The sequence below is a fragment of the Polistes fuscatus genome, unplaced genomic scaffold (genome assembly GCF_010416935.1).
Source record: "Polistes fuscatus isolate 324 unplaced genomic scaffold, CU_Pfus_HIC Scaffold14, whole genome shotgun sequence".
Classification (NCBI taxonomy): Eukaryota; Metazoa; Arthropoda; class Insecta; order Hymenoptera; family Vespidae; genus Polistes; species Polistes fuscatus.
The window spans coordinates 1,821,985-1,841,183 of NW_025113042.1; the positions used below are offsets into that span (position 1 = coordinate 1,821,985).

Genomic DNA, 19,199 nt, shown 5'->3' on the forward strand with positions numbered 1-19,199 from the left:
TGCTCAATTGCTGCAACCCCGTACGGGGTCGTTAACTACACTTTAAAAAGCCCTGTTATATATGTGTAGTTAATGATTTTAAAAAAAAATGCACAAAAATTTTCAATTTAATTTACGAAATAGATTGAAAAATATTATTTACAAACTACAAAATTATATTTAATAACGATTTATACTTCTAATAGAATTTTCTTAATCATTTTCTTTTTTAATGTGTATTATATTTACAGAAGATATCAAATTTTGTATAAATGTCATTAAGAACTTTTTTTTGTATACTTGAATATTTTATAATACGGCTTGATATAAAACTTCTTATACATTAGATTTTAAATCTTTGTATCTAAAACATTAGTATTTTAATACATCAATTTTTTGACAAGTGAAATTGATAAAGGAATATTTGATTCGAAATTTATTAGATTAAAAAGAAGAAAAATTAGAATGATTCATATCAATAATATATTGTTTTTTCCAAAGAATATATTCATTAACTGGAACCTCAAAAAAGACTATGTAATTCATTTATTATCTTTACTGATATTTGTTAGTGGATTATAGTGGGTGATCGGTCAATGAATATAATTTGTTCAAAGACAATTTGTTTGGCAGCAAAATACAGTTCTACAAATCTTACATGCATTGTTTCTTCTTTTTGCATTTGTTCTACAAGATGTTCGTTATCCGAGCACAAGTTTGTTATCCGATTTGTTCATTGCCCAAACTATTCATTAACCAATCATCCTCTGTATATGTTCTATTATACAGGAATCTTGAATATTGTGATTTTGTAGTGTACCTTTTATTATTATAATATTGCCATAATGACATAGATTATTTTGATTCTTCTAATTTATTATACAAATCTATATATATATATATATATAAATAAGCCAATATCATTTTTAAAGATTACCTGCAGATATATAAATATGTTTTTCTTTGTTTTCCTTTTTTATATATATAAACTGCAAATTTATTTTTCTAAATAAATGAAGTATATCAAAGCTAACAAATAAAAATTTTAATATTGTTATACATTTATAGAAAATTCACCATATACACACACGCAAATAATATTTTATTCCTTAATACTGCGAAGAATATCTTGTATTCTATTTAATACAATAACATTAGTGGATACGCAATGCTCTGCATCATATGGTGGTTTTATGGAAACACTGTCTTCGATATATAAAATATCATCAGTATCTATAACTGGAAATCTAGATTTTAATAAATATTCTTTAACGATATTTTTTCTTTTCTTAATATCCGGCAACGACAACCGATTGGTTGGCAATTGGAATAACTCGGGTAAAGATGTTTCCGCTTGTGTAGTTATTTCAATATTCTTTATCGCATGTCCAAATACTATTTCTAAATTATGATGATTGTCTTCTTTAGTTTGTAAAAGTACTACGCTACAAAAGAATGTTTATAATGAAAAGATTTAATTGGTTACTATTTAGTACAATTAAAAATGTATTATGATTAAACAGTAGCAGAAACAACAACCACTACTACTACTGCTACTATTGCTACATAAAGTTTCATTAAAAAAGTAAATATAAACACGCTGAAAAGTGAAAAATATATTAATCGTTTTACCTTTCTGAAACTGGATCTACAGTATATACAATACCAGTATATAGGCTATTGTCAGCAGTAATTTTGACTTCTCTTCCTACATAACTTTTAAATAGTAAAGGATTATTTTTGTATATATTATGAGAAAATTTGGTTAAATCTGTTTCTGTGGAATACGCGTCAACCATGATTGTAATTACAATAGCTAACCTCTCTTCTACACTGTTTAACTTATAATTTCTGTTAAATTAACCCTTTTCATTCACTTTTAATTAAAATATGAATTATTACTTAGAAATTATTATATTTTTATACTAAATATTTAATAATTAATTTATCGAACAACTACATGTATATATACCTCAAAATAAAACTTACGTCGATTTTAATTAGGATGCGAAAAATTCAAAAAATTGAATAGATGGCGACTGATGCAGTCGACGCTGCTGTCACCTACATTGACATTTATAAAAGCGCGAAATTCAAACGACAGAGATGATGCTAATATTTTTTTAAAAGTACTGATTACTGCAATTGCATTATTAAGTAAATGAATTTGTTAATTATGTAAAAATGATGAATTGTATAATGAATAATTTATCTCCTATAGAATGTTATTCGATTTTAGTAATTATTTTCATTCTGTTTACTCTACATATTATTGATATTCTATTATATTTCCATTTGTTATATATTGATCATCATATGAAAGTGGGTTTGACCTAATAAGTAATCTTTATAGATTTTGATTGCTATTACTAATAATTTATTTTAAAACGGGGAAATATAACACGAAGTTAAGAGTAAACAGGGTAACACATAACATTAAATACATTATAGCTGTTAAACGGAATTAGAATGTTACACCTCAAATATTTTCATCTAAGTAATGTTTTCAAGTTAAAATCAAATTATCTCATGGAAGAGAAATTTCGTTTAATATTCATATCTGAACAAAAATACTCGTTCATGTTTTTTTTCCTTAATTTTAAACACCTGTATTCTAACTGATACTTAATCATTTCTAAAATTATTGTATAAAAAGTACTTGTACATGAGATAGAGAAAGAGAGAGTGAGAAAGAAAGAGAGAAAGAATACAATAGATCACGTTAGGAACAATAGTATCATTGTAAAAAGAAATACCCTATTTATAATTATTTAAATATCTTGTATTATTATTATTATTATTATTACTAATACTATAACTATTATTTTCATCATCTCATAAACATTTTATAATTAAAATTTACTGGAAAAAAACTTCTTTTTCAAAAACTATACATACATTGTCATTCTGAATCATAATATCTTTTTATGTAAAAATCTATTTTGATCAGATATTAAATACTTTGTATGTGAAATAATGGTATAGGTACAAAAAACGTTTAGTAAATGGGGTAAAAGGAATACCAAACGTTTTAAGTAATAATACTGGATATTTAAATAATAACGCAATATAGGGTGATCGTATAGTAATGTTACGTGTATTCTGACCACTTGAAATGGATTCATTTTTTATGGAAAGAAATAAATCCATACTTATGGATTATCCGAATTACTTAATAATGTGACAAAATGAGATTAACAAATGCCTAGTAGACAATAATAGGCCAAGGAGATAATCGCACCTTACACATCTTGGCTGCACTCCATCTCTGCTAATCACAACTATGCACACTTTCGAATGGAATAATCAAGCAGATAAAAAGGGCTGCCAATCGGGCTGCTTCGCTTTTTGGTCTATTGGAAAAATTCAATTGGCAATGCATTGATAGAAACATTGTTAAGTTGACAGTAGTATGTTCGACTCTCCGTAAATATATTTATCATATTTTTGTTTGTTTTCAATTATGATATACAGACCATATCACGTACGCTTATTTAAAAAAAAAAGGCCCCGCTCACTGAAGGAGTTCGAACATCATGGACACCCTGCCGGTAAGGCCACTACATACACCGCACGCGAAACTATACCTAAGATAGGCACATACACTATATATTACCTAATTATAATTTGTAAGTGCATGTCTGGGATATGTCTTGAATGAATTTTTAACATATTTGATTCTGGGACTATTGAACATCACGTAATTTTAGTTTTATTCTTCCTGAATGCTGGAAAATGAAGTTTCCTGCGTCGGCGTTTTACTTCTTCATTGTCAGCGGTTGAATTGGAATCTGTCGATAGCGTTTCATCGTCCATCGACATCACAGTGGGTAGTTCTTTGAGTGGCCTTTTCGCTAAGAGAGCACGATAGCCTGATTTTTCAGACATATCTAATGAGTTTTCCGAATATGAAGTCTTTGATAGGAATGATGAAGTTGTTTTATCGTCAACTATGGCCATGTTGGTTTCTTGACTATATGATCGAGTCATACCGGTCTTCTCTTTAATCGATGGTACCATAGTACTGTCTTCATTGCTGTCACCAACCGTAAAATGAACGACTTCGGGCGGAGTATCCTTACCTGTTTCACCGCTAGACGAGTCAGGTGGTATAGATGATTCCTTCCAGTTCATGTTCTCCAACATACCTGTGAATAATAATGCCATATGGCATAACTCATTAAAATCTAATTAATAAAAATAATACAATGTCAAAACAAAAGGAAACTGTAAATAATGCAAGTTCTTTAATATCGTCAATTTTAGTAATCTATTTTATAGTAAAGAGGTATTATATATATCAACAATCCATTTAATTTATCCATACAGTAATTGTATTTTATAAAAATAGTGTATATATATATTATATACATTTTATGTTTATATAAATATATATTTATATTTATATATATGTATATATATTTATATTTATATTTATATTTATATATATATATCTATACATTAATAAATCAAATGTATAGTACAAGAATTAAACAGATAATGTGATAAATGGTAGGAGAGTAAACATTTAGATAACTTGAATAACTTCAATACTAACAGTATTTATATTCTCCAAAATGATTAAAATATGATTTCTACAATACGCAATATATATACGTAAGTATCTGCATGTTGCATCAAAATTAATCAGTCTAAGTTTTCATGCATCTCCGAGTCTATCTTACCTGCAGCACCAGGGGTTGATGTTGTATATATTGAACTTGTCTCGTCATCTAAATCATCTTGACTACTGAGTCGACCTATAAATAATAAGTAATAATTAATATAAAATAAGAATAACAATTTTTAGATAAAAAATATGCGTATAACATATGTTGTCCATTAAATACCTCTTAATCCAAAACCTCGACCATTGGATGCTCCTCTGTACAACATATTTTCTAAATAATTCAAACCATTGTTATTAACTATGTTGAAGCCACACAAAAGTTCAATTTGTTTCCAACGATGAACACGTTCTTGCAATTCAACAGTAACTTCGTTTAATGCTGTCCTTGCTTCAACTATACTTTTATCAACTTCGTCTATGGACTTCCCATGAGTGGAAACAAATGCTCCAACTAAACTCGATCGTTTTTTTCGTAATTTTTCGCACTAATATTATACAATAAATATAATATATATTATCTATGTATAATTGACTTGAGGAAGACATTTAATAAACGACTTACTGCTTCCCGCGCTTGTTGCAATTGTTTCTCCGCCGATATTTTTTTCTTCATATATGCTTTATTTTCAATTTCGTGAGTCAATTGTAGCCAATGTTGAAGCCCAGCAGGTGGTGACCAACATCTATCTTCAAGTTCACCTTCTGCTCTTTGCAATTCTAATTTCAACATCTGCAAATTGACATTACGATATAAAATAATTGAAAATATAATATTAACATATCATAGATTAAAATTTATTATTATATTAACTTCTATTTCTGCTTTTAATTGCGATACTTCAACATCCGAATACGAAGTATGTAATCCTAGACTTCCATCTTGTAAACGTTTTTCTAAATTCATTTTTTCAGTAGCTGCAGATTCCTGTTCCATTTTTGCTCGTTCTAATTCTTTCTACAAATGTTACGATAATATTAGAAAAATAATTGTTAGAATATAAATATATTATTGTAATTACATTAAAGTTTACTTGTAAATTTTCCAATGCAAGTTCCGCTTTATGTAAACTTTCCATATCTTTCATCATTCTGTGCAAGTGTTTCTGTGAACTTTTTTTTTGTTGATATACATACCAACATCCAATTAGTGCTCCAAATAATAATATAACCAGTATTAAATCTTTGATGCCATGTCCGGTATCTGTTGACGTCATTATCGGGAAGAAATAAAATATAATTAATATTTATTTTAATATATATCTAACTATTTAATAATAATATTACCTTTGGGAGGACCAAAAAGTACAACATCCATTGCTTTAACAGCAATTTTTTGCTTGTGTATGGGATCTTTAATTCCCAAAAAATTACTAAGGTAGTGCCCATTGTTGACGGCCAATCTAATGATATCAAAAAAGGAAATATATATAATGTCTACAATAATATCAATGATACACATGCAATTATATTAATTTCATTGTTGTTATGAGATTACAAAATATGTAAGTAAAATCAATGACATACTAAAATGAATTATTATTAGTAATGTGATATATAATGAAACAATAAAGCGTATACTAATTTATCTATCTTTTTAAGGAAAACATAAATATTATGTATATATAGTCTTATAAATTTCATTAACTTCTACGGATATAAAATAAAAGGCTAAATCTAACGATAACATATATTTCTACAAATTAAAAGTACAGGAGAATAGATAAAAATATCAAATAACTTCCTGATGAAAATATAATAAATTATATTTTGAACTTAAAAATAATTCTAAAATTGTGTAAGACTTTGAAATCTGTAATAAATGGAATCATGCGTAATACTTAAAATAAAATCTAATACTACAAAAAAAGATTATCTTTTATAAATCATAGGTTCTACCACCTAATTAAAGACACGAAACAAGATAAGAATATTTAAATATATATATCTCTACTTCCTACACACTGATACTATTCTTACCATTGTCCTTTATTCGATATAATTATCAAATCTATTTAACTTATGCAACAAATATTTGTCAACTAACGATTACGAATATTTGTTGCTTTATTATCCATTTGAGTCTCAAAGATATTTAGAAAAATCGTGTCAACAAATGCCATGCAAGGCAACAATGTATCAATTTCACATTGCGTTTCAATTATGTGGCATTTTTTGACAAGAAATTTGAACAGCACAATCACGCTGATTGGGACTCAAACGGTTATTCTTTAGATACTTGTTATTACATTAATTGAAGAAGTTCGCATATCTTTCCTTCCAATACCCTTTGTCGTCCCTCTCTCGATGGAACAGTGGCAAATCGCTATCTTATAATATCAATTAAATGATGATACTGTTACATATATTTATCATTCGGTTGTATATATATATATATTCATCATTTTTGGTACATCAAATTTCTTGATTTTTAAATGAGTATATTTAATTTAGAAACTCTTATTTTACAAAAATATTTCTTTTAATATTTGCCTAATAATTTCTAATACGGTGCAGAGAGAGTACAACTTCATTTTATTGATCCTACGATATTTTCTTTTTCTACTACAAAATATTCCTCATTTTCTTATGCATGTATATATCTGTATGCATAGTATACTTAAATATAAACTTTATCATATTATCCTAATTTGATATACAAGAAAAATATTTTAAAAAACATCGTTTGCACGATATATCTCTTCAGATATATTTTGTCGTTTTCATTGAATTATAGATTCGTCGCTATAATTAACTTCGTTACATACCCCGATTACAAATGGCACAACCCATAGAGGAAGTCACTGTATTTTCCCATTTTCTCAATTTTCTTCATATTGTGATGCAGAGAACACCCGATCATATAAATTTGCCTCTTTGCCAGATCCATTAGTATTCCGTGGTACAGCCATGTATCCTTTTAGATATTATAAGCAAGACTGAGAGTGTGTCTCAGGAATGCGTCTAAAAACATCAAAAGACTGTGTCTAGGAAATATGTTGTGTTAAAAGAACATCGGCAAAAGAAGTATCGATGAATTGTTTTGAGAGACTTCCTTTCTTTACTATAATAATTAAGAAAGGAACTATTTCATTGAAAATACATGTACCATTTTTTATAAATAACATTCATTTAAACACAAAGGAGTGCGAGTGCAAATAAATTGTTTCTTGCTTTCTATATCCTTTACTCACCTCTCCTACTTTTTCTGTTATACGGCTAAGTTTTGCTTCGTAACTATAGTACTAATCATGAATCCAATGCTATAAGCACATGATATTATTACTGATAAAATTAATAAAAGATATTTAAAAAAGACAAAAAAGAAAGAACGTGTCACAAAGAATGCAATGATGTTGTTTTTACTCTTTTTCTCTTTCAATTATTTAGAGTATTTATATTAAATAACAGTAATTTATTTTGTAAATTTAACTACCAGTCGCTCTGTATGATTTATAGTTTTTTTACCTATACATAAACAATGCTTTTTAAAAATTGCAGATTACTCAAAGTTTAACCGAATATTTTGCATATATTATGTAACAGTATCACATATACAAGTTTTTAAAGGAAAGATTGAAAATAGAAAAATTATTTCTTTTTTTTTTTTTCATTCATTATAGCCATATATTCCAAAGAAGAGCAGCTTATTTATCCGCTACTATTCTATGGCTAAGTAGATGGAAGAAAAGGTACGACAAACGCCAGTTGAACGTTTCTGGTTAAAAATTTGTTTAAATCCTAAAAAAAGGGAAAGTATAATATGAAACTATAATGCATTATCTTACACATCTATGATCAAATAATAAATATTGTTATGAATATTATTTCGATTGATATCTTTGTAATATTCATTGATTTAAATTTTTTGTATAAATCTAATACATATAAATATTTATAAATTAGATTTCAAAGTCTTCAAATGTATCTTTCAAATAGGAATTACTTAATACATTATTTCTTAATATAATTGCAATCTTTAATCGTATTAAATAACGAAACGAAATATATAAGGCTAATTAAAAGGAAGAAAAGCCATGAGTTAAAATAATAATTAAAATATGATTGATTATAATAGAATGATATAAAAAATATGAAGAAACTACCGTGATATTAAAACATTCGCTTCATGCCTAAGTTTTGATAACTCTGTCCAACGAAGAGAACATTTGGAAAGATGAGAATAATCAATCTTATTAACAAAATGATAAGCAGTAAAGTTTATTATGAAATATAGAATTTGTAAACATGTTTAATGCTTTTGTACGTAATTATACTACCTTGGCAGTGTAGCACCAGTCACACGATGTTGTATAAATGTTGGTACATACTGAGGAAGCTCAACAATTGTGGTCAACCATTCTATTGTTTGTTCTGTGGTCCAATTATAAACCTAATTACAAAGTTTTTATTATAAACGTTATTATTACAAATATAATATAAATATTTGTCACAGAAAAATATAAAACAAATTAATTAGCGTGTTGTACCTCCGATTTTACCCATAACTCCCAAAGTTCATGTACACTGATATGCATATCATCATTACGATGAAAAGCTCTCTGTCTTCTTTCATAACCAGCTTCGTATTGTAATTCTTCTCTTAAAAACTGTTAGTTGGAAATAAAAACATATTTACAAACATACTTTATAATTATGTATATTATTAAAAATTATGTATACAAAATATGTATAAATAGAATAATGTTATCTTACATCATTTGATTCTGAAAGATCTATGTTTCCATTAGCATCGTCGTCTAACTGACTATGTAATAATTTAATTGCTTCTAAACCCTGTCGATCTTGAGTACTCATTCTCAAACAAGTAAGATCATCATTGCAAGTATCAGTATCTGTAAGAAATGAAAAATAATCCTGTTATTTATTTGCTAATTTTAAAAAGATGAAATTTAAAGAAGCATGTAACATTAGCAGTTGGATAAGAAAATGAATGTATTCACAGCACAAAAATGCTAGTTAATATTATGTAGCCGCTAAGTCAATTACGATGTGACAAGGTCATCAAGATATTATGATTCTACGTACTTAATGATGTGCATCAATGACATAAATAGTAAATAATAGTAAAACAAAAAATAAGAAATATTCAATTATTCTTATGAATATTGCACTTATGAATATTTTTCAATATATATATAGATTTCTTAACAAATTAATCTCAATATAAATAAAAAATATAATAAAAAATTTAAAGTACAATAGAATAAAATCTGATAGACATATATGCATCATATTATTATTCTTAGAGTTGTTTCTCTCGAATTTCTCAGTTTTGCAGACGATTTAGCTGTTACTGAATCATTAAGTACATATATTTAAACATGAATAATTGGGAGAATGCCTAATCTAAAATACAACTAACATATATGCACACATATATTCTCTCATTACGTATGTAAAAAATTCCATGTTTTATAGATCATATAATTTACATAAATTTGAAAATAAATGTCTTACAGGATACTAACTAATAATTTAAACATGTAGTGGTATGTATCAAGGAGAATGTCTAACATTGGTATTGGTGTAAGAGGAAATGTTAAAAAGTAAATGACAATGTTTGATAGTAAAACAAGTAAGAAGAAACTTACTCGACTCGTGAAGTACCAATTGTGCCAAACCATCGTTAAGAGTTGTGGTAAAGGTTGGTGTTTTTGAGTGGGAGCTACTGGAAGCCCCAGTTTGAATGTGCGTACTTGAATCTAAAGCTCCGCCACTTGCCGATACAATATCACACCACCAATACAATAATTGAACACTAATCAGTACAATAACATCAGCGTCCACGACTCCTCGCATTTTAGGTTAACTTCGCTTAATATTATTATGAAATATCTCTATCTCACACCAACAAGCTTTATCTATCTACCTTTTGTATATAAATATCAAAACTTTATTAATCTCCCGTCTACCGTCTAATTCCGACGCGCTGTTGTCGTGAATGTGCTCAAAATTACAATTATCACAACCGGGATGTTGGCATCGTTCGTAACAGATGATGATGATGATGATGATGATGATGATGATTTATATGAATATGATGATGGTGATGGTGAATAGTGATGGTTTGTTGAATACGTTGCCACAAGTGTAATCGATTATACGTTATTAAACTAACTTCATCACAAGTGTGTAATAAATACCAATAGATATTTGTATATATTTAAAAATCATTTCTCAATTAAGTACCCGTATATATAATATTAATATTAGATTAATAATTAAGTATATACTGCTTGCGTGTCCCTGAATAAAATACTCTTTCTCAAGGCTATTGCACATACGTTCCTTCACTCATCACCACTACTATACCAAGATACAATTTTGAACTTGCGGATTGGTAGCACATATGGCTACTTCAGTTAATCCCAACACTTGCTACTTTAGTAATTGCCAGTATTGTAATACCGATTGTTCCTTATGAAATGTAAAGATATATTTTAAGTTAGTTTCAGTTTGAATACAAACAATTATGGTTCAAATGACAAGACCCAGCTCTGACTAAACGTTTATCTAAATTAATTGATAAATAACGATCATTTTTTTTGTTTTATATTCTCTACATTTACACTCAATTAAATTAACCATTTTAGATAAGTATAATGTGATTTTAATACTAGAAAACTATTCACATTAAAAAATACTTTTAATAAGTTGCAGTGTTTAACAGCGCCCTCTTTTCAATAATTGTTACCACGAAAGAAGATGCGCGCGAAATAAAGTGCATCATTAATTTACTATGTATATTATATTTACATCACGAGAACGATGTAATATATTACTCATCTCAATGAAATACTTATATAGATATATATATTTTATATTTTTTTTGTCTACTTCTATTATTATAATTTATTTATAAGTCGTATGCGCCAGCATTTTATTTGAACGCGTTTGATCATGTTTTGAAACTACTACACTAGTCAGTAATGCAATATAATAAAAACAAATATTACTATAGTTTGAAATAGACTTTTTTTTAAAGTACACATTTAAAATTAAAAATTTTTTTAAATAATTATATTACATGAGCGTTTTAGGTATAAAAAGGAAAAATTAATTAATTAAGTGAGTATGTACATTTTGTAATTTGAATATATATTTAATCTAATAAAGTTATAAATATTAAAAAAACATTATCTTATATATGAATTAATAACTCGTTCGCATACTTTCTCGAGTTACTCTATAGCAAAGGTCATTTGGTGCAATAAAGTAAGTCATATTAATTGAATGCTCATCTGCCTTTTGATTTCCTTTATGGTATCTTAAGTAATGCGCATTAGTCTTATATATCCTGTGCTTACCATTTAAATATTATTTATATTTGTATATATAAAGCACATTACTTATTATATTATAAGAATATTAATTAATATTATATATTAATTGTTTAGATGAATTCAGTTCTTTTACATAAATATTTATATTTATATATATATATATATATATATGTATATGTATAATTAACACGTTCATCACCACATGTAAATCGAATATGTTTTATCTGGGGCCCAAGATTTATGCTGCAGCATAGCTCATCTACCACATCAGCAATGATTCGTAAAACGAATCATTCATTTATACTCATATCGTTTGTTTTTCCAGCCAAACTAGAATTGACTTAGAAGCAATCTCTTTAATTCTTTGCAGTTTTATCTTATTTTAGAACGTCATTTTGTATATTATATAGAACGTCAACAATCTGTTTGGTTCAATTCATCTTGTTTTAATATTTCTTTTTTAACAATATTATTTTACTTATAATTGTACTTATATTTGTTAATTACTTAAGAAAACTTATTTAAACTGGATGAAGAAGTGTCACTCGAATTTTGAGTAACAGGGCCCCTACTAAAGCATAGTTGCCACCCAAATTTGGGTTTCGTGGCGATGAACGTGTTAAATAAGATAATTACATCAAACGATCAGTCGATAAATAATTATCAATTAAAAATTTTATTGGTCATAAATAATAAGCATAAAGTTAACTTCAATTTTAACACTTATGAGATAAAACACACTTGATCGTAATAATAATAAATCACCCAGCAAAAAGAAATTTTTCTTAACTTATGAGTAATGTTGTAATTAATTGTGCCAAAAATTTTGTGATCATTCGTTGTATGAATTACGTTACATAGCAACCCCCTTAATATAAGGAACACCACCATTCATAATACGTGTGCACTTCCTTGCTTTTATTTTCACTTAAGACCAAAATTTGGACCTTTTATCTCAAAATGAGAGCGATATTTTTATTATCTTACGATGACATAATATATAAATGCAATGAAGCTGTTTTATATCATAACAAAAAAACGTGTTGCAATGAAGTAATGATAATAATAGCATTATAATTGTATACGTAATTATACATTACAGGAAACGAAATCTTCTGTATTTCATAGATATCAAATTTCTCTTTTATAATAGCAATAATAATACATTTAAAAAATAAACAGAAAAAAGAAAGAAGTAATTAATTTAATTCTTAATATTCTTAGAATAAGAAGATGTAAAATTTTGCTAAGCATTAATTGTGTTAATATGTTACGAGATATGCTTGCAATTATAAAAAATGTTTATTCGCAAATGTGTACATACTGTCGAATATTACTTTTACTTCCTCATTTATCTTTTTTTCTCACGCCCCATAGAAAACTACTCATTAGTGTCTTCTAGCCGAACAAATTCTACGATCTATTTAATTGTATTGCAAACTTCTCAAGATAGGAACTATGTCTCTCGATAAGGACAAGTTGTTGTAACACTCTTCAGTATTAGAGTATATAATTATAAGCCTATCTACGTTTTGCTAAAGCTTCAATACACATTCAGTAGTTTCTTAACGTTTTAATAGGTGATAAAGATTATAATAAAAATTATAAATTGTCACATTAACTATGTAAAGTGTCACAAAATGTGTATAAATACAGTTCTTTTATGCATGTTTCAGAAATTGGGCGTTAGATGTCTTCTTACATATAAGCTACATACTTTTCATTTCTTTTCTTTTCTTTTCTTTTCGTTTCGTTTTTTTGTTTTCTTTTGTTTAATTTATTATTATTTTGTTAGAGCAAGATGCAGCATTTTGTCTTTTTCTTACGTTCATCTCCGTCCACTTGATTTTCTTGCGCTTTACGAGCAGCTATTGCCCGCATTAAATCAAAAAATACCTGTAATAAACGAAAATAATATTCATATTTCATTAGATCATTCTTCGTAGATTACATATATATTAATACTGAAAAATCGAAATTATTAGAATTTTAGCGGAAAATATTAGAATATATATGTACATATATTATATATTATTATATTTTGGTAACTTTGTATATTCTTATATCTCTTATTATTTTTATACGATAGAATTATTTTCAATTCTATTATTGTTCTATAAAAAAAAAAATAGGAATTTTTTCTTGCTCGCTAAATAAAATTATTCGTAATTAAAATTTGATGAAAAATATCTATCAAGGAAATATTGAATTATCAACAGTTTCTTAATCATCGGCGAAAAATTGTTTATTTAAATAAATAAAGATATAATACATGGATTTGTTTCATGCAATAAAAAATGTGACAGAAATTGGAAAGCATAAAAGCCATAATCAATTCAACAGAGGGTATTAAAATATCGAACAACTAGTAAAACAATGTCAATTCGCAGAAAAATATATATTGTGAAATTAAAATATAAATTTTTGAATCGACTAAATTGCTTGAAATAAAAAATAAAAAATAAATATATATGTATATATAATTATAGTTAGAGTAAAAACTTAATGTATGTTCTACATTATATTGCAAGTATACTTAAATATTTTTTCAAGCACATCAAATCTATGCCTCGTGAAACAAAACATAGAACTACAGGGTTAGTGCAATAGCATGTCATCGCGTTTTATGTCAATTTATATTATAATAAAACTTATAAAAGCAAAGTGCACACATTCTACTTGATCTAATAATTAAAGGCCTTGCATGACATCAACGTGATTATATTTTTTTATATCATATTTTCCATATATCATTTGAAAAGAAATGGCGGCATAATATATTATTCAAAAATTACACACGTCTAACAAAAAAATTCTTTTTTTTTTATCTTTCTTTTACATTATTCTCTGCCATACAGATACATCATGAGAAATTATCTAATTTATCATTTTATTTTTACTTATATATGTAATCAAGTTTTTAACAGTTATTTTTTTTTTTTGAGGGATAATTAATTTACAAACATAACATATAAGAAAAAACCAAAGTTAATATTAACGTACATAATAATAATAACATATTTAAAATATCATTTTTAATTATCATCCTTGATGTATCTCTTTTCCTTCCGAGATAAATCGTGCATGAGGGCACGTTTATAAATATCTTTTATATAAATTATCTATAATTTTGTTCATTCTGATTAGAATTTTTTTTCAAACTTAAAAAGAAAGCGCTGTGAAAAGAAATAGCAAACCTATAGAATAATGCACTTCTTTTTCTTCCGCTTGGCACGATCCTTTTCACGACCATTACTCGCCGACTTGTCTTCGATCTTGCGTGACCTTATTTCACGCATCAAGTCGAAAAACACCTGCAAATATGCAATGATGCTGTCTCAAAGCTTTAACGTTAATTCGATTATTATGTTTGAACTATAGGAGATATATGATAGAAATTACTTTAGTGCGTATAAGTATGATATATTAAAGATTCTATTAAAAATACTACTATGTTTTGTTTTATCACAAATAAGCACTTACACAAACAAATAATAATAATAAATACATTCACAATACGTTCACAAATATACGTGATAATAGAAATATCAAATTTCAAGCAGTGTGCTTACATGCTTTTAATAATATATAAGATTGAAAAAAAAATAAATTAAATTAAATTAAATAGACCATATATAATAATGTATTTTTCATAATATTGTATTAGTATGTATTTTTAATTGTATTAATCGTAAATATTGAAGGTGTCAGGCTTATCATATCTTTGCTATTTTTCTATTAAACGCGATGATTCGACGAGCATATATATCACCTAATCTAATAATGGGAAACGATGAATCATGGGCTACATGCCATTCCTCTGATGATATAAAGATAGCAATGACAAGTGTTATCAAAGATGAAATATTTGTATGTCATTGTACGTTACATGAAATAATCTATATATATATATATGTCTTGGTTATTAATTGGAAGTAGTTTAGTAAGAGAGTGCTATATAGTTAAATGTAATTTGTTCTTTGCATATCTTATACAAAAAGTAAAATAAAAAAATAAAGTGTAGAAGCAATAAAAAAAAAGATTAATAAGGTAAATTAACGATGCGATGCATTTTTAACTTGTTATTTCACTTAACCAACATCTTTAGTTATTAACAGACATTTTCCAGCGATTAGCTCAGGAATTTACTCCGGATTCTTTAGGAAGATTAAGATTCTATTATAATTCTGGATTTAGTCGGCATATGTTGCATACTACAAAAACACACCATACATACAATAGTAAATATATGCTACTAGGAAAAATATTAGTTGTCCGTAATATATGATTTTACCGCTGTGACGTACGTTATTGTATAGTAAGAATGTAGCAAATACCAATGGTATACAATATAATAAAATATGATATATGAAATGAGACATAAAGTATATCTATCACAAATATATATTATAATTTGTACAAATTAATTTAAATTCTGCGAATGAAATTTTTGTTTCCATGAATTATTAAATTAAACTACGAGCATTAAATGGAATTAATGTATAATATGATTAACACCATAGTATAGCAAACAAAACAACATTCCATTAACACTTTACAGTGTTGTCCATCATCAATGCACACGCCCTTTAACCTGTTTTACTACTGTACTTTAATATTATTTTTCTCTTGGATACATCACGAAGATTCATGAGTAGCGTTCTTTTGTATTTCGTATTAGCAGCAAAAGTAAAGTTTCTAAAGTAATAGCAAACTTATTAATATATTCCCTTCCAATTTCCTTATGATTAATTAGGTCATAAACTTATTTTATGGTCAATTAAATGTTTCTGGAAATTGAAGGCACAAAAACAAAAGAATTATGTTCTCAAATATCCAAGAAATGTATTAAATACAAAAAAAAAGAAAGTTTACAGAGGGCAGTAGAGCGAGCAGAATTAATGAACAGCACTATAATTTATGCATTAAAAGTTATACAATTATTCTATCAAAAATAAAATCTATAATCATTGTAATTTATCTCTGATTATTAAAATATTCAGACATCATAAATAATAGTTTCTGTTTTTTTTCTTTTTTTTATTATCATCATATCGCAGTTGAATTTTAAACTGCATTTTCCTCGTATCCTTAATTATTAATTAGAAATATAAGGATCATAAATTCTTACCTTATCAACATTTTCCTTCGTTTTTGCACTTGTTTCTACATAAGGTACGCCCCACTGTTGTGATCGGTCTTGTGCCTCTGCTAAACTGACTTTCCTTTTCTCTTGCAGGTCACTTTTATTTCCCACTAATAAAAATGGAATGTTCTCGTCATTTTTTACTCTGAGAATCTGTTCTCTATGAAACAAGAAAAGTTTATCTATCAAATTTTATACCAGCTAATACTAAACATTTAATCGTTATTCATAAAATTTGATAGCATTCTTATAAACATATTATCATTGAAATATAAACAGGGACGTAACAAACGTACATAAATATCTTTAGATTCGTATCATTTATGCTGAGACGTAGGAAAAACCTTAATTAAATTATTCATTTTCTACCTAAACTCCTGTGTAGCTTGAAAACTGTCATCTTCTGTTATAGAAAATACACAGAGAAATCCTTCTCCGCTGCGAAAATAATTATCTCGAATAGCTGCATAATCTTCTTGTCCTGCGGTATCTAAGATATCTATTTGTACTTCTTCTCCATCTAATACAACCTTTTTTCTATAGGAATCTGCCTTTGTAGGTTCATAATCTTCAACAAACTAATTTCAATATTTAATATCGTTGTCAATTACTACCAACAACCAATTACTACCAAATCAATTTGTTTATATTTGAGGAAAGCGATATTTATAAATCTAGGTTTAAGCGTATCTCTACAAAATAGTTTACAGAGTATTAAATTAATATAAATTTGTTGGTATACCTCGTCATACATAAATTGTAAAGTTAGAGCAGATTTTCCAACGCCTCCGCTTCCAACCATAATAACTTTATGCATAGCTTGAGTAGCTCCAGGCTTTTTTGACATCGTTGATGATTTAATCTTTAATTATTTATAAATTAAAGTGTATCTAAAAAAAGAACATTGATATTTAATCGACGTATATTATTGAGGAATAAATAATCTTAAAGCTAATCTTATTAGTAATTAAAAATTCAAACATATTCTACTTACATTCAATAACTTATCTAAATATTTCTTAATAATATCATATTATGATATATAACCAATTAAATATAATTGTAAATCAATGAATCTAAATGTAACCATGGATGATTCACGTTTGAATAAATCGAAATTTACGCTACAAGCCAAAAGTGAAACGCCAGCAACGAAAGGCGGTGCCACACTACTCTCTATGATCGTAGGTTGAAAGGAACAGGAAGTATGTTTTTATATACGCTTATTCTTTCTTTCTTTCTCTTTCTATATTTTTCACTTTTTTTTCCTTTCATTTTCTTTTTTTATTTCCTATCAAATACCGGTTGAGTAACCTAACTTTTGAACATTACATTTATTATTAAAATATTTAATAAAAAAAACTAATTACCTTTAGATCAATTGGACCTTAAGAATATCAACTTATTATCTGATTTAACTTGTCAGTCGATAATTTACTAGCTTATGTGATACGTTACACTGTTAACTGTCAGAGAAAAATCTTGCATTATCGTCCACGAAGTAGTCACATAACTGTATATTCACTGACTGAATGCAACAGTTATTGTTTTACATACATATATACATACGTAATAAGTTCTCACAGTGAAAAAAAGTTATCTTAAATCTAGATTATCATTATTAACGATTCCTTCTGATTGAACATTCAATTTTTTTCGGTAAACATTATACTATTATAAACGACATCGTAAACAATAATATTGTTTTGAAAGAAAATGATCAAATACTTAGGGAAATATCCGTCAGAATTCGTAGCGGACGCGTATTTTATTTCGATTATGCATACGACGTGTTACCATAATAGATGGCACTTTAAACAATCGACGCTAGTGCCATCTATACTGAACGCGTCAACTACGAAATAGGCGGGACATTGATATCGATTCAAATTGATATTGGAAATCTCAATTACTAGTAATACTTTCGAAAGAAATAACAATTAATATTACATTTAAATTAAATTCTAAAAGATAGTACACATTAACATAAAACATTCTTTTAAATTACGAAAGAATTAAAAAACGAATCAATATCGATAATCGGTCGATAATGAAAACTCGATTTAGTGCAAACTTCGTGCGATTTGAAAGGGTTAAATGATTTTTTCGTTGAATACAAAAAATAATTAAGGAATGTAAT

At 27.0% G+C, this 19,199-nt stretch overlaps 3 protein-coding genes across 11 annotated transcripts; all 3 read right to left on the bottom strand.

Annotated features, from left to right (window-relative positions):
* Nucleotides 1–1,062: 1,062 nt before the first annotated feature.
* On the bottom strand, nucleotides 1,063–2,089 carry LOC122514353 (gem-associated protein 6-like). Its single transcript, XM_043631123.1, has 2 exons — nucleotides 1,612–2,089; nucleotides 1,063–1,424 (listed from the first exon to the last, which is right to left on the bottom strand). Exons 1-2 carry the CDS (start codon nucleotides 1,776–1,778, stop codon nucleotides 1,082–1,084), a joined length of 510 nt encoding a protein of 169 aa, XP_043487058.1. The 5' UTR covers nucleotides 1,779–2,089; the 3' UTR covers nucleotides 1,063–1,081.
* A 1,301-nt stretch (nucleotides 2,090–3,390) lies between these two features.
* Nucleotides 3,391–10,928, bottom strand: LOC122514352 (stromal interaction molecule homolog). 3 transcript variants are annotated; one of them, XM_043631121.1, is made up of 12 exons: nucleotides 10,864–10,928; nucleotides 10,222–10,499; nucleotides 9,323–9,462; nucleotides 9,097–9,216; nucleotides 8,887–8,999; nucleotides 5,894–6,009; nucleotides 5,629–5,810; nucleotides 5,421–5,564; nucleotides 5,172–5,339; nucleotides 4,830–5,094; nucleotides 4,665–4,739; nucleotides 3,391–4,127 (listed from the first exon to the last, which is right to left on the bottom strand). In XM_043631121.1, exons 2-12 carry the CDS (start codon nucleotides 10,427–10,429, stop codon nucleotides 3,676–3,678), a joined length of 1,983 nt encoding a protein of 660 aa, XP_043487056.1. In that variant the 5' UTR covers nucleotides 10,430–10,499; nucleotides 10,864–10,928; the 3' UTR covers nucleotides 3,391–3,675. The 3 variants fall into 3 exon arrangements, with proteins under 3 accessions (XP_043487056.1, XP_043487055.1, XP_043487057.1); XM_043631120.1 differs by having other exon boundaries at nucleotides 10,820–10,888; XM_043631122.1 differs by lacking the exon at nucleotides 10,864–10,928 and having other exon boundaries at nucleotides 5,641–5,810; nucleotides 10,222–10,592.
* Nucleotides 10,929–12,834: 1,906 nt separating this feature from the next.
* On the bottom strand, nucleotides 12,835–18,688 carry LOC122514356 (ras-related protein Ral-a). 7 transcript variants are annotated; one of them, XM_043631129.1, is made up of 7 exons: nucleotides 18,629–18,671; nucleotides 18,430–18,525; nucleotides 17,802–17,949; nucleotides 17,429–17,637; nucleotides 17,045–17,219; nucleotides 15,111–15,227; nucleotides 13,700–13,809 (listed from the first exon to the last, which is right to left on the bottom strand). In XM_043631129.1, exons 3-6 carry the CDS (start codon nucleotides 17,904–17,906, stop codon nucleotides 15,111–15,113), a joined length of 606 nt encoding a protein of 201 aa, XP_043487064.1. In that variant the 5' UTR covers nucleotides 17,907–17,949; nucleotides 18,430–18,525; nucleotides 18,629–18,671; the 3' UTR covers nucleotides 13,700–13,809. The 7 variants fall into 7 exon arrangements, 6 of the variants coding, with proteins under 6 accessions (XP_043487068.1, XP_043487064.1, XP_043487065.1 ...); XM_043631130.1 differs by having other exon boundaries at nucleotides 18,617–18,631; XM_043631127.1 differs by having other exon boundaries at nucleotides 18,430–18,686.
* Nucleotides 18,689–19,199: the final 511 nt, after the last annotated feature.

What these genes read in the sequence shown, in the direction of transcription:
- LOC122514353 (XM_043631123.1), bottom strand. Translation starts at nt 1,778, where the DNA reads ATGGTTGACGCGTATTCCACAGAAACAGATTTAACCAAATTTTCTCAT. An exon ending in GTAGATCCAGTTTCAGAAAG is followed by an intron (nt 1,425 to 1,611) that starts GTAAAACGATTA and finishes ATTCTTTTGTAG; the next exon opens with CGTAGTACTTTTACAAACTA.
- LOC122514352 (XM_043631121.1), bottom strand. Translation starts at nt 10,429, where the DNA reads ATGCGAGGAGTCGTGGACGCTGATGTTATTGTACTGATTAGTGTTCAA. An exon ending in TGCAACAAGCGCGGGAAGCA is followed by an intron (nt 5,095 to 5,171) that starts GTAAGTCGTTTA and finishes GTATAATATTAG; the next exon opens with TGCGAAAAATTACGAAAAAA. An exon ending in TCGAGGTTTTGGATTAAGAG is followed by an intron (nt 4,740 to 4,829) that starts GTATTTAATGGA and finishes TATTATTTATAG; the next exon opens with GTCGACTCAGTAGTCAAGAT.
- LOC122514356 (XM_043631127.1), bottom strand. Translation starts at nt 17,906, where the DNA reads ATGTCAAAAAAGCCTGGAGCTACTCAAGCTATGCATAAAGTTATTATG. An exon ending in TACAATTTATGTATGACGAG is followed by an intron (nt 17,638 to 17,801) that starts GTATACCAACAA and finishes TATTGAAATTAG; the next exon opens with TTTGTTGAAGATTATGAACC. An exon ending in CGAAGGAAAATGTTGATAAG is followed by an intron (nt 15,228 to 17,044) that starts GTAAGAATTTAT and finishes GCATATTTGCAG; the next exon opens with GTGTTTTTCGACTTGATGCG.